The 15,174-nt window shown below is 55.1% G+C and overlaps 1 protein-coding gene across 1 annotated transcript; it reads right to left on the bottom strand.

Moving 5' to 3' along the window:
• Positions 1 to 6,927: 6,927 nt before the first annotated feature.
• CHRM1 (cholinergic receptor muscarinic 1) lies at positions 6,928 to 8,307 on the bottom strand. Its single transcript, XM_065881826.1, has one exon. The coding sequence runs from the start codon at positions 8,305 to 8,307 to the stop codon at positions 6,928 to 6,930; it is 1,380 nt and encodes a 459-aa protein (XP_065737898.1).
• Between the last annotated feature and the right edge of the window lie 6,867 nt (positions 8,308 to 15,174).

Here is a 15,174-nt window from a genome sequence, read left to right on the forward strand (position 1 = left end):
CCACAACTAGAGAAGCCCGCGTGCCGCAACAAAGACCCAGAGCAGCCAAAAATAAAAATAAAAAGATTCAAAAAGAGAGTTTGTTCACATGTCAGAGGGGAAGAATGCTAATAGGAGTCAGAGAAACCTTTGGGCTTCCTGTCTGGTTCCCAGTGGTCTAAGGCAAAATATAATAATAAGGAAAAATATAATATACTAATGATCATTTATTGTCTACTGTGTCATGGACAATGTGTCCAGTACTTTACTGATCCTGAGGGGCTGTGGTGTAACGTGTCCCCCCCCCCCCCCCCCCCCCCCCCCCCCCCCGCTCCCCGCCACTTGGCTGGGAGGAGGCAGAGGACCGTGAGAAAGGGAAAGTGAAATGCTTTCACCCACTGCAGGCATGGGGAGAAAGCCAACGCTTCCTGAGTGTTTCATATGCGACAGGCCCAGCATGACTATACGTCTTTTACAGATGAGGAGGGGATTGGATTAATAAAGCGATTCGTCCAAGTTCACAAACTCTGGCTCCCAAACTCTTGCCTTGTAATTTCCTGAGTGATAGGGGTGCTAGGAGCATCTTTTTTGTTTTCTTTTTTGCGGTACGCGGGCCTCTCACTGTGTGGCCTCTCCCATTGCGGAGCACAGGCTCCGGACGCGCAGGCTCAGCGGCCATGGCTCACGGGCCCAGCCGCTCCGCGGCATGTGGGATCTTCCCGGACCGGGGCTCGAACCCGTGTCCCCTGCATCGGCAGGCGGACTCTCAACCACTGTGCCGCCAGGGAAGCCCTAGGAGCATCTTTTGTTCTAGTATTTGGTTTTCCATCCTGGTTCCTGACACAGAACTCCTAAATCCCTTAGAGCTTCCTGGGTGATAAAGAGGAATGTCTTTTGTTCTACTGAGGTGACTCTAGACAAGTCCTGGATGGCTCTAGGAAGGGGCCTGCTGATCAGAAAGACCAAGCCGTGATTAGATGCTTGGAACTTTCAGCCCCACGCCTCATCCTCCAGGGAGGGGAGAGGGGCTAGAGATTGAGTTAATTAACAATCGATCACACCTACATGGTGAAGCCTCCATAAAAATCCCTAAAATTTGGGGTTCAGAGAGCTTCTGGGTTGGTGAACACATCCATGTGCTGGGAGGGTGGTGTATCCCAACCCCACAGATACAGATGCTCCCACACTTGGGACCCTTTGGACCTCGCCCTTTCTAACTCTTCACCTGGCTCTTCATCTGTATCCTTTATCATATCCTTTATTATATAACTGGTAAATGTAAGTGTTTCCCTGAGTTCTGTGAACAGCACAGCAAATTATTAAACCTGAAGTGGGGTCATGGAACCTCCGATTTATAGCCAAAGCAGAGAGAAGTGTGGGTAACCTTGGGACTCACTACTTGGGACTGGCATCTGAAGTGTGGGCTGTCTTGTGGGACTGAGTCCTTAACTTGTAGGATCTGATGTAAATTTCAGGTAGATATTTTCAGAATTGAATTGTAGGACACCCCCGGCTCATGTTGGAGAATTGGTTGGTGTGGGAAAAAAAACCCCACATATTTAGTGTCAGAAGGTTTGTGAATAGAGTGTAAAGGAAACAGAACTTTTTCCTTTTTAGGGTGAGAATACTCCAAGCAGAGGAGTAAACACATGGAATGAGCTTGAGGCCTGTGTGAGTACCAGGAGAATTTCAGAGGCTGGGAGTAGGGTCTGTGTGGTGAGGTGTCACAGACAGAAGAGGCTGAAGAAGGAAGCAGGTCTTAATGTGAAGGTTGTTGGAGGTTAAGGAGCTTGCTTTTTAATCTCAAGCTGTTGGGACTTCCCTCGTGGTGCAGTGGTTAAGAATCCGCCTGCTAATGGAGGGGACATGGGTTTGAGCTCTGGTCCGGGAAGATCCCACATGCCACGGAGCAACTAAGCTTGTGCCCCACAACTACTGAGCCTGCGCTCTAGAGCCTGTGAGCCACAACTACTAAGCTCATGAGCCACAACTACTGAAGCCCACATGCCTAGAGCCCATGCTCTGCAATAAGAGAAGCCACCACAACGAGAAGCACGCACAATGCAACAAAGAGTAGCCCCCGCTGGCCGCAACTAGAGAAAGCCCATGCGCAGCAACGAAGACCCAACGAAGCCAAAAAAAAAAAAAAAAAAAAAAACCCCCAAAAAATCTCAAGCTGTTTTTGGCTAGCTGTTAGCAAGTAATTGACAGCATCAGATCTGTGTGTTGGCAAAAGCCCTTTGGCTGAAGCATGGCGAATGGATGGGGGTGGGACCGATTTAGGCAGGGGTGGGCAAACTATGGCCTGTGGGTCTGTATCCCCTGTGAGCTAAGAATGGATTTTGCATTTTTAAATAATTGAAAAGCAAATCAAAAGAAGAGTAATATTTTGTGTCATAGGAAAACTATATGAAATTCAAATCTCAGTGAAATTCAAATCAAGTTTTACTGGAACACAGCCATGTTCATTTACTTATGTGTTGTTCATGGCTGCTTTTTGACCCTAATGGCAGAGTTGTGACAGAGACTGTATAATATACAAGTACCTAAAAATATATCCTTCATTTTGCCTCTTTGCCACAGAGCCTCAAATACTTACTATCTGGCCTTTTATGGAAAAAATTTGCTCACCCCTGAATTAAGAGATTATTAGCAAGAGGCCTGTATTAGGATAGTGACAGAGGGGAGTGGGTGGGTGGAGAAAACTGAATGAATTTGGGAAATATTCAGATTTCTGGGTTGAGCCCTGCATGAATGGTGGTGCTAGTCAGGCCAGAAATACCAAGATGAGGAGAAGTACAGGGGCCAGGAGGGAAGAGTGAGCACAGTTTTTAGGCCTACTTTGTGTGACAGTCTGATTCCTGGAGTTACACAGTTTGTGTGTGTCACCAAAGATGCTAAGAACAAAGGCATCACCTCAAACTCTTTAGAGGCTGGAGGCTGGAGGCTGGTGTGGGGCACCTGGCATTCAAAAGGCTTTTGTGCTATAAAGGCGAGCAGGGGACTTCCCTGGTGGCGCAGTGGTTGGGAATCCGCCTACCAATGCAGGGGACACGGATTCGAGCCCTGGTCCGGGAAGATCCCACATGCCACGGAGCAACTATGTCCGTGCGCCACAACTACTGAGCCTGTGCTCTAGAGCCCGAGAGCCACAACTACTGAGCCCGCACGCCACAACTACTGAAGTCCACGCGCCTAGAGCCCATGCTCCACAACAAGAGAAGCCACCGCAACGAGAAGCCTGTGCACCGCAACAAAGAGTAGCCCCCGCTCTCCACAACTAGAGAAAACCCGTGCGTAGCAATGAAGACCCAATGCAGCCAAAGAAAAAAAAAAAAAAAAAGGTGAGCAGCTACCTGGGAGAATTTACAGTTTGGTCAGCACCAGTTCTGGGAGAGGCCCAGGAGAATATGGCGTTGTCCGTAGATGCCAGTCTCCCCTCATCCATCTTCTAGTTGTCTGGTGAGGTTGGCATACTGGACAGAGGCAGGGCCTGCCTCAGCGTGGTATCAGCCAAGTGAGCTGATCTTTCGGGGACCTAGGGTTCCTGCTGAAGTGTGGAGGTAGGAGCTGAGGTGGCCAAGACGATCTACTCTATCATTCGTCCTGTTTTCCTTCCTATTCTCTGGGAAGCAGTCCAGGCCGGTTCTAAGGGCCTCCTTTCTTGACAGGGCTATTCCCTTGACTGCCTGCAGATGGCGCTAAAGCGACACGATGGGAACGGAGGGGTGGGGGCCAGCGGGAGCCGGTGGGGGCCGGCGGGAGGAGAAACACTCCTAAGTCGCCCGCTTCTCTAGGTCTGCTCCTAGCCGGAGGAGGTGGCATTCACAAAACCACCCCATTCTTTCCCTAATTCCTGCTCTGGCACAAAACGCCCTTGTTTCTGGGGCAGAGACGTATTCCCTCAAGGCGGGAGGGGGTGCAGTGTCTGGGGTGGACGATGCCATGTCCAGCCATCCTCTCCTGTCGGGTTCCAGCCACCTCCTCCAACTTCTGGCAGCTGGCTCTGCAGGAATCTTGCTTCAGTGGCTTTCAGGGCACAGACATCATCTCTGGGAAGCCTTCTTGGATTGCACACTCTCCCCCACCCCTATTCCTTTCTCCAAGCCCTGTTTCTTCTCCCTGGGCTGGGGTGATGGGACTCTGGACTCTTTTAGAAGCCCAGGCTGGAGGAGAAGGGAAAGGTGTGGGCCTGAAATGGACTTGGTGTCTGGCCTTCACCTGCGAGCAGCCTGGTCCTATGGTAAAAGTCACTCAGGTGCTTTTCCTACAGTCTGTCTCATCCTCTTAAGGCTCCTGGAGGGCTCCTTGCCCTTTCAGAGCTGAGGACCCTGAAAGTAAGAGACATGCCTGAGGGGAGGGGGGCACGGGCCTGTGCCTGGGACAAGGGACACGTGACCTGCTAGCCCCATTCCTCACCCGAATACCAGCTTTGACCGCCCCCCCGCCCCAAGTCCTGGCCTCCAGTAGAGGTCAAGCCAGTCTGATTCCAACACCCCCGCTCTCCCGATTCTGCTTGGCTTCCTCAGTCTCCCCTGCAACCACTCATCCGCGTCCCAGGACCAATGCCTTCAACACAGGGCAGGGCATTTAACACGAAAGGGGGCTCAGGGCTAAGCGGTGGCCAGGGAGGGACCCTCTCAAGGTCTTGATCTGACAACCCAGGAAGCTGTGCTGTGGGAGAGGGGGATGGGCTTTGTGTCCTACAGTCATTCTCCACAGTGCAGTGTACCTGGCAGCCCTGGGCTGGGTTGTCCTGTCCACCTCTTGAGTGGATTGCCCCTGCCCGTAGCGTCGGAAGCTTCCTTTTCAAAGGGTTCTGGGAGTCCTGACAGCTGTGTGTGGGGTGAATCTTCACTCTCTTTCTCTGTAAGGGTTTAGCCCCACCTGGGACCTCATTCCTCTAGGCCAGCAATTTCTCAAACTTGAGGCTGCATCACGGTCACCTGGACGGCTTGCTGAAACAGGTGGCTCCATCCACCCCTAGAGTTTCTGATTCAGTAAATCTGGGCTGACCCTGAGAACTTATCCATCTAAGAAGCTCCCAGGTGATACTGATGCTACTGGACAGGAGCACTGTGCACTGAAGGATTAACTCAGCGGGTCCGGTTGTCCAAATGCCACACATTCCAAAGAAAGGTTTGGCCCTTGCCTGGCTCCTGGGAGACAGCCCCTAAACCCTTGGAATATCTCGCCTGGTAAGAGTGTCTTTGCTTATCTGGGGGCCATGGGCCTCTTGATATCAGTTTAGCCTCTGGAGGGGCTGGAGACTAAGTAAGGTCAGCTATGTGGGTGGTCGGGAGCCTCCGTTAAACACTGTACACCAAGACTTGGCTCGGCTTTGCTGGCTGGCGATACTTCATGCAGCTGGAAACTGTGTTTCCTGGTTGGTGACTCATTGTTGCTGGGAGAATTAAGTGCTGTCCCCATAACTCCACTGGGAGAGGACAGGAGAAGCTTGCAGCTGGTCTCTCCTGGACTCTGCCTGTGCCCCTTCATCCTTTGCTGACTCTAATTTGCATCTTTCGCTGTAGTAAAATATAATCACTCAGCAACTTTGCTTCCGGGAGACAGCTCTGCCCACTACAGCCCTACTCACCTGAGCCGGGGACCCTAGGTGCTGGGCCCACAAGTTTCAGTAGATCCAGCCACTCTGTACTGCCCCTCCTGAGGCCACTCTCAGGGCAGTGACCCATTTCTTATGGTGCTTGGACCCTCCCTGCCCCATCCTGCCCTGGCTTCAGACCAGGTCCTCGAGGGAATTCCCTGGTGGTCCAGTGGTTAGGACTCCTCGCTTCCACTGCAGGGGGCAGGAGTTCCATCCCTGTGGGGAACTAACATCCCGCAAGCTTCGAGGTGCGGCCAAATTAAAAAAAAAAAAAAAAAAAAGAGCCACACAGGGAAGAAGGCCCCTTAGCGCCCGCTGGTTATGTGGCTTTATTCACAGACTCAGCACTTGCTGAGGTCAGGAGGAAAGAACATTTGGGACGTGGGCCTGGAGATAAGGGTGGCTGGGAGGCCATGCATGGGTCGGATTGGGGAGCTCACAGCAGAGAGCCTGTTGGCTGGGCCAGGCCTGTGTGGGGTGGGGCCGGAGGCAGGCAGCATGCGGGAGGCCTGGCTAGATCTGATGCAACAGATCTATCCAGGTGGCGTCTGTGAGCCAGGGAGGGTGGGGCTGAGGGTTTCTCTGGGGCAGGGGGTATAGGTGTGGGGCTGGACAGCAGGCACCCCTGCCCCTCACTCCCAGGGAAATGACATAGTGGGACAGCTGGGACACCTGGCGCCTGGTCCTGATGCTGCCTCGGGACTTGGACGGGGTGACTAACCGTGCTGGTCCCCTCTGGTGTCATTGTCCTGCTGATGCTTGGACATTTGCCTTGGGGGTGACCCACCTAGGGACGCTCTGGGGACATGTGTAGGGAGGCTGGATAATCCCGGAGAGTGTGCCTAGGGCCGGGCAGAGTGGGCCGTCCCCGGGGAGGGCGGGGGAGGCTCCCTTTGAGCCAAGCTTCTGTCTCAGTGGTTGGTGTCAGTTCCCTGCTGGCAGGGGGTGCCGTCTCCCGCTCAATCCAGGCCAGCCCCTGGGCCAAGGATGACTGCACAGTTAAATCTCCTTTCTCCTGGCCCGCACTGCTGGCTCTGGATGGACTTCCTGTCTAAACACAAACAAGGAAGCCAAAGCCCGGACCCTCCTCCTGGGCCTTCTTCCTGGTGAAGGGCCCATTCCCACCCAGCAGGGAACAGAAAAACCAGTTCCCCGGGTGCCCCTCCCTGCCTGGGAACAGCAAAATTTGGAAAGTTGGCAGGGTCTCCCTGGGCTGTGCAGGAAGGTGACCTAGGGGCCCGGGAAGGCTGGTGGGGCCCGAGCAGGGCCCTGGGTCTGAGGTCACAGCGCCTGCCCGCTTTCCACCGGGGCCTGGGGTGGAGGGACGCAGGCGAGGGCCCTCAGCACTGGCGGGAGGGGGTGCGGTGCACAGAGCCGGGGCGCTTGGGGATCTTGCGCCAGCGACGCTTGTCCCAGCGGCAGAGGAGCAGTAGGCGGAAGGTGTCCCGGAAGGCCTTGTTGCAGAGCGCATAGCACATGGGGTTAATGGTGCTGTTGACGTAGCACAGCCAGTAGCCCAGCTCCCACAGGGTCTCGGGGACACAGTCCTTGCAGAAAGTGGACACCAGCACCATGATGTTGTACGGCGTCCAGGTGAGGATGAAGGCCAGCAGGATGGCGCTCAGGGTCCGAGCCGCCTTCTTCTCCTTGACCAGCGAGAAGGTCTTCCGCTTGGCCAGCTGCCCCTTCCCACGGGGCTTCTGGCCCTTGCCCGCTCGCTCACGCCCCTTCCGGGTCGGCCTCTTGACCGTATTCGGGGAGCTCCGGGGCGGCTGCTTGGGGGGGGCCTGCGCCCCGGGGTCCACCATGGGCATCTTGATCACCACCTCAGAGCCGGGCTCCTCACCCTCCGAGGACGTGAGGGACTCCATGGAGCCTTCATCCTCCTCCTCCTCTTTCCAGCTGTAGGCCTGGAGCAGCCGGGGAGCCCGGCAGCAGCGGCAGCAGCGCCCTGGAGGGGTCTCCGGGGAGCCGTCAGCCCCTGGCTGGGACCTCTCTGAGCTGCTGCTGCTGCCGCCCCCCTTCCCCGGCGTCTCGGAGCCCTGCAGGGCCGCCAGCTCCCGGGCCCGGTTCTCTGTCTCCCGGTAGATGCGCCAGTAGAGCGTGCACATGACCGTGACGGGGAGGTAGAAGGCAGCCATGGCTGTGCCAAAGGTGATGATGGGCTGGGAGAGGAACTGGATATAACACTGCCCGGCCAGCACCGTCCGCTCCCCTACCAGGTACTGCCAGAAGAGGATGGCTGGGGCCCAGAGGACGAAAGAAACCAGCCAGGCCAGGCCGATCATCAGGGCTGCCCGGCGGGGTGTGCGCTTGGCGCGGTAACTCAGGGGCCGGGTCACGGAGAAGTAGCGGTCAAAGCTGATGAGCAGCAGATTCATGACCGAGGCGTTGCTGGCCACGTAGTCCAGGGCCAGCCAGAGGTCGCAGGCCAGCGTGCCCAGAGCCCAGTGGCCCATGAGCAGATACGTGGTGTAGAGGTTCATGGAGAAGGTGCCGATGATGAGGTCGGCACAGGCCAGGCTCAGCAGGAAGTAGTTGTTGACCGTCTTGAGCTCCGTGTTGACCTTGAAGGAGATGAGTACCAGCAGGTTGCCGGTCACCGTGGCCAGTGACAGGAGGCCCGTGGTGATCCCAATGAAGGCCACTTGCCAGGGACCCTTTCCCGGTGCCAGGACGGTGATGTTGGGGCTGACGGCGGGTGGGGCTGAGGTATTCATGGTGGCTGGGCGGGGTCGATGGGGGGCAGCCCCTTCCTCTAGTCACAGTACAGGCCTTCCTTGGGGGCGGTCATCACCTGAAAAGAGAGGACACGGGCTTGGGTTGGGCTGCTGGACGTCTCCCAGAGTCCAGAGTGGAAGGTGCCGGGAGCAAAGCCTCTGCCTTCTCAGAGCTGCAGGCCAGACAGTGTCACACCCCCCTTACTGGTGCCCGCACCGGGTCACTTTTAATGCACTTTCCCAGCCTTGAATGGATTTACCAGCAGCACAGGGGGAGGGGGATGGCTTTGGAATCCAGAGATCTGAGTCCTCATTCCCACTCCACCATTCAGACTCCGAGCCTCAATTTTCTCATCGGGAAATCGCTACTAACGCTTGTCTTGATCACGCGGCAGGAGTGGGGAGACTTGCTTTGTATACGGGACTGCCAAATTTTCAAAGCATTTCACTCAATTTTATTAAAGCTCTCATTTACTGAGTAGTTACTACATGCCAGAAACAGCACTAAGCACTTAACTGAATTACCTAATTTAATTGTTGAACATTTGCAGGAGGAAGGTCTCTCATGGTCCCCATTTCACTGAGGCAACCGTGGCTCCGAGCAGCTCCAAGACCTGGCCGTGGCGACACAGGTGGTGAATGTGATCAGAACCCACTTCCCTCGCTCACTCTCGGAGCACGTGAAGACCCGGTGGGATTCTTCCATCAAATAAGGAGAGATGGGAAGGCAGGGGAGGGCTCCAGAGAAGACAGGGGAAAGAAACGGGAGCAGAGGGGTGCTGCGTGTGTACGCCTGAGAGTGTGTGCTTGTGAGCAGTTTGGGGCTGGATCGGACCCTCAGTGGGGGCAGCGGGGGACGTTGTGCTGGGCCTGGACACCTGCCGGTGGTTGACAATCCGGAGTGAAAGCAGGCAGCAGGCGCGAGGGCCTCAGCTCCCAGATAAGCGGCGGTCTGGCCCCAGATGAGGTGTGGGAGGGCTCCTCTACCTCCCCACCCGGTTCCTGGGCCCCAGCGGAGTGGAGGGCAGCAAGGGGAACCAGAAGATGAGGTGTGGGAGGGCTCCTCTACCTCCCCACCCGGTTCCTGGGCCCCAGCGGAGTGGAGGGCAGCAAGGGGAACCAGACAGATGAGGTGTGGGAGGGCTCCTCTACCTCCCCACCCGGTTCCTGGGCCCCAGCGGAGCGGAGGGCAGCAAGGGGAACCAGAAGATGAGGTGTGGGAGGGCTCCTCTACCTCCCCACCCGGTTCCTGGGCCCCAGCGGAGTGGAGGGCAGCAAGGGGAACCAGAAGATGAGGTGTGGGAGGGCTCCTCTACCTCCCCACCCGGTTCCTGGGCCCCAGCGGAGTGGAGGGCAGCAAGGGGAACCAGAAGATGAGGTGTGGGAGGGCTCCTCTACCTCCCCACCCGGTTCCTGGGCCCCAGCGGAGCGGAGGGCAGCAAGGGGAACCAGAAGATGCCCCAGACTTTTCCTGAAGCTGGAGTGCAGCTCAAGCACTCAGGGTGGGGAGAGAGAAAAGCCACAGTGACTGCTGGCCGGCCAGAGGCCTCCGCCGCTCAGCCACGGCCTCGCTGCTGTATGTTTTGACTGCTTCCTGCCTGTTCTGGGCTTCCGGCATCCTTCCGTCTGTTGAAGAGATTGGGGTCTCCTCCTACCTGCAGCTGTGGCTTCAGGGGCTGTATTGTTGGAAAAATTCCAAGGGAGAGACGTTGGGACCAGCAAGCCCTGATGTTTCTTGGGACCTGGTCTGTGACAGAGAGACTAGAGTCTGTGAGGGGGTCGCTGCGTGATGGATGCCTCGGCGGTGTGTGACTTGGGTGTACTGTCAGTGTGTGTGACAGCGACTCTCAGCATGAATTCAAAGTGTGACAGAACAAGCAAGAAAAGCTGTGGCTGTCAGTGCTTGTGTGTCTGGGACAATTTGCACGTGAGGGGGCACAGGTGACATCCCGGTTGAAGGACCCAGACTCTGGAGTCAGACTGTCCACATCTGAATCCAGGCTACACCACGTACTGGGTGTGTGGTCTCCGCTAGCGATGTAACTGTTATGTGCCTCGGTTTCCTCAACTGACAAACGGGGATAATGTTAGTCCCTAGCTAATACATCGAGGAATTATTGCGAGGCTTAAAGAGTCAACAGATATAAAGTACTTAGAACAGCCCTGGTCCATGGTAAGCACTAAGTTCCCATTGACTCTTAGCACGGGTAGTAGCGAGGGCTCCCTCCTGCCTAGAAGTGTCTGCTTCTTTTTTTTTTTTTGGCGGTACGCGGGCCTCTCACTGTTGTGGCCCCTCCCGTTGCGGAGCACAGGCTCCGGACGCGCAGGCTCAGCGGCCATGGCTCACGGGCCCAGCCGCTCCGCGGCATGTGGGATCTTCCCGGGCCGGGGCACGAACCCGCGTCCCCTGCATCGGCAGGCGGACTCTCAACCACTGCGCCACCAGGGAAGCCCAGTGTCTGCTTCTTTGACTAAAAATTTCTAATACTATGGGGAATTCCCTGGCGGTCCAGCGGTTAGGGCTCTGAACTTCCACTGCAGGGGCCATGGGTTCGATCCCTGGTCGGGCAACTAAGATCCCGCACGCCAAGTGGCACAGCCAGAAGAAAAAAGAGATCTAATACTGGGACAACAGCAACTAATAATAATGGTCATTGCTATTATTTAGCGTCCCTGAGGGCCAGTCGCCGCTCAGAGCACTTATGTGCCCTATCTCACTTAACCTTAATGGGGAACCTATGACCTAGGGGTTGTTTTTCTCTCCATCTTACAGATGAAGAAACTGAGGCTGAGAAAAGCATGAGAATATGCACAAGATCACACAGCTAAGGTAGGAACCAGGATTGGAGCCCAAGCAGTGTGTTCCAATGAAACTTTATTTATAAAAACTGATGGTCGGCCTGGGGGCCATAGTTTGCCAATTTGAACTAAGAAATATTACATTAAAATATGATTTATCTTGCTTACTGAGTTTTGTTGTATCCTCCTCCCTTAACCAAAGTCAGGCGCTGGGCGGGAGGCTGAGATCAGACTGCGGGTGCTGGGGCTTTTCCCCGTGAGGCCGCTGGTGGGAACCACGCTTGACAAGGTTACTCTGAACAGCTCTTGTCCCTTTGATCTTCTGGTCTCAGTGCTGTTTGTGCCCATTGCAGAAATCGAGCAACTGAGGCCCAGAGAAAAAAGGGAAGGCGGCATTGTGTAGCTCAAGGTCTCCCGATTCCTAGACTGGGTGCTGCCTCACCCCCCAACCCCTGGGTGCCCTGGAGCAGCTCTGTAGCCCCCAGCGGCTTCCTGGGCCAAGATGTGCAAAGGCTGGGTCAGAAGAGGAGCTTTAGGGCGTGAGAGGCTGTACCCTCCACAGACGTAGGGGCCTCCCGTCTGTCTGGGCGCGTTGTGGCCAAGTGTTCTGCCATTGTACATGGCCCTTATGCCACAGCAGGGCTAGGACTAGGGCGGGGGGAGTGAGGCACTTGCCTTGGGTGCAAAATTTAAGGAGATGCCCCAAACTCAGTCAATCAAGAAAATAACATTTTAATGAAATATTTAAAGAATAGAAATCAATGCAAAACATCCATCACGAACACAATTTTAAACCAAGACAGGATCCAACCCCGCACTTGCACAAACACCCCTATCACCCATGCCTCGCACTAATCCTGGCCCTGGTTCTGACAAAACTTGATGTGCAAAAGCAGACCACCTGTGGGCTGTAGTTTGCTATTTGATTTTTAAAAATATTACATTACAGGGGCTTCCCTGGTGGCGCAGTGTTTGAGAGTCCGCCTGCCGATGCAGAGGACGCGGGTTCGTGCCCTGGACCGGGAAGATCCCACATGCCGCGGAGCGGCTGGGCCCATGAGCCATGGCCACTGAGCCTGCGCATCCGGAGCCTGAGCTCCACAACGGGAGAGGCCACAAATCATAGTCTCTCTGCAAATAAAACACTTTAAAAAAAAAAAAAAATATTACATTACAATATTATTTATCTTGACTAGTGAGGTATTTTTGTGAGCCCCCCACCTTGAAATCTTGCTCCAAGGCGAGTACCTCACTTGCCTCACCCTAATTCCTGCATTGCGGACCACAGCCCTAGGTTCGAATCTCCAAGCTGTCCCTTCCTAGCTGTGTGATCATCGGCAACGACTTAACCTGTCCTTCCCTGCAGCCCTGCATCCCTGAGCTGATGGGGATAATAGTATCCAAAGTGCCTGGCACTGAAATGACACTCAGTCAAAGGCCTCTGTTATTATTCCCATCTCCTCATTCCGATCCACTGCTCAGCGAACTCTTACCTGCCCCTTCCCCTCCAGACCCCAGGCACAGCCCCTTTCTGGTCCCCAGACTGCTCATTTGTACAGTGGAGGAGTTGGACCAGGCTGACATCTGGGGAGATTTTACAGGCTCCTGAAACCAAGATCTCAAGATGGCTCGAGAGCGTCAAGATCTCCAAATAGCTTGAAAAATAGCCAAGAATACCCTCATCTGTGAAATGGACCACATCCCAGAGGTGAGGCTGCAGAGGCTGAAGGCTCACTTAGCTTCTCTCAGCCCGGGACCTGCAGGCTCCAATGCCTGCACTCTTTCCGCTTGGTGGACCCTCTCTGCCCCACCTACGGGCTCCCATAGGGGACAGCTCAGGGAAGGACAAGGGCAGAAGTTCTGGGGAACTGGACCCTGGTTCTTGCCACCCCCTGGACCTTCTGAGCCCCTGAGATTCAGCCCAAGAACAGGGCTGTCAATGACTCTGCCCTTCCTCCACCATCAGAAGTGGGAGTCCTCCCCCAAACCCCTCTTGGACAGTAATTTGCTCCAGATAAGTTTCCTGCTCTGGTCCTTGCTGTGTGACCTTGGGTGAGTCTCCTTATCTCCTTATTGGGGGCAGTCCTCTGCCTCTTCAAGGCTACTGGAGGGTCAGCGAGTTGATGGCTGAGAAGGAACATGGCTTCCAGTGACTGTGGCTGATTCCCCTGCGGGGACGAGCTCTGGGCTGAAAGTCAGGGTGCCAGGGTTCAGCCGCAGCTCCAGAATTTCTACGAAGGAGGGGCTTAGGGTTAGCCGTCTGGTTGAAAGGGGGGCTGGAAGCCGTATTGCATGGCATATTCTGCGAAAACATCCATGGGGTTGGGGGAGTTGGTAAATGAGGATTGCAGGGCCTGTGGGGGGAGACTCCTCAAGGAAGTCCTCGCACTGCCTCTGCTTCAAGCCCCATCTCTGCTCTTGTCTTGCTGTGTGACCTTGGTTAAGTGATCGTCCTGACCTGGTCACCCTCCTGTAGGATGAGTGTTTGTATGTGAGGGTGTGTGCATTGCTGAGTGAGAATAAGAAATGATGAGGGTGAGTCTTGGTGAGGATGGGTTGGGACTCATCCTCTGAGGGTGTCTGGGGTACAGGAAGGTGGGAAGGAAGCAGGCGGTGCTTTTCTGCCCAGCGCTGTGGCTTCCTGATGAAAGGTTGTGGGGAGCTCTTAATAATATTATTAATATTATCACAGCAACTAAGCTCTAAGCATTACATACATGGCTCTAAGCATTACATACATGATTTAATTGACCTGTTACAAACCCTTGGGAAGTAGGTTCTATTATCTTCAATTTGCAAAAGGGGCAGTGAGGCTTTCAGACCTTAAGGGCCTGACAGCTCATCAGTGATGCAGCCAGGATTTGGACCCAGGTAGTCTGCCTCCGGGGCTAACCTCTTGGGCCCCTACCCCAAACTGCTGCGGGGATTGGGGTGTGCAGAGCCTCCTTGCCCACTTTGACTAGCTAGATTGGCCAAACCCTAGTTTGAATCAGTCAATAGGGAGGAATCAGTCCTTCCTTTAGAATCTGGCCTCTGTGTGTGTATGTGTGTGACAGTGTCTGTCATCTCTCTAGGGATGTATGATCACAGTGCTATGGGAAGGGGGTGTCCCAGCTGGAGCTCTTTGCTTGGTACACATCAGTTGCTCAGTAGATATCTGTGGAGTGAATCCATGAATGTGCACACGGAATCCTCCTGATCGGCTTCGGGACTTCGGGCACTGGATGAGCCTGAGGTGGTGGGGGTGAGGGCATGGCAGTTTGAACTGGCTGCAGACTGTGGTCTCTCTGCTCTGTCTAGTTCCTGCATCCCTTCACCTGCCAGGCGCCTGTCCCCTCGGTGAGGCCCTACCTGGCTTGAGAGCAAAATACCCAAGAACATCCTTATCTGTAAAATGGACCAAGGAAACCCTGCCTCACCCGCTACGGGGAAGTCGAGTGAGGTAACAGGACAGGCACGGGCATGGGATGGCGCCTGTCAGCATTGGGGAGGAAAACTTCAGCCTGGGCTCAAAGAGTTAAGGGATGAGGTCAGAGCCTCTAGCAGAGCAGGCCAGACTGTTGACCGCCAGCGTCCTGGACCAATCCCCCGGGGGGCCGGGCATCTGGTTGGTGAGAGGAAGGGGGAGGGGAGAGATTGCCGGGGAGAGGGATTCCTGAACACTAGGGCTTTCTGAATCTTACCACTGGCCAAGGAGAGCAGAAGGGGAGGCAGAGAATGAGGGGGTGCTGGGGAAGAGATTCAGGAATGGGGAGTGAAGCCATCTTGTGATTCTGGACGTGGAAGTCGGCAGAACCCCGGCTGGAGAGAATGGACGATGTTGGGGAGAAGGAGGTACGAGGTGAGGGATGTGGGGCTGGGCACCTGGGACCTCACAAGTGCATCGAGGGCGCTCCTCTGGCCAGGCCTACTGACCTGTCCCTTCTGCTGGGGCCTTAACCCAGAAGCCAGCCTGTCAGAGGTGGCTCTCTCCCCCGGGCTTAATTTTTCTCTGAAGGTAGCACCATTAAAGGTACACAGAGCTTCCACCTCTGATGTCTGGCCTTGGAAAGGAAGGGGTGAACTGAT

The sequence above is a fragment of the Phocoena phocoena genome, chromosome 8 (assembly GCF_963924675.1).
Source record: "Phocoena phocoena chromosome 8, mPhoPho1.1, whole genome shotgun sequence".
In the NCBI taxonomy this organism is placed as follows: domain Eukaryota; kingdom Metazoa; phylum Chordata; class Mammalia; order Artiodactyla; family Phocoenidae; genus Phocoena; species Phocoena phocoena.

What these genes read in the sequence shown, in the direction of transcription:
- CHRM1 (XM_065881826.1), bottom strand. Translation starts at nt 8,307, where the DNA reads ATGAATACCTCAGCCCCACCCGCCGTCAGCCCCAACATCACCGTCCTG.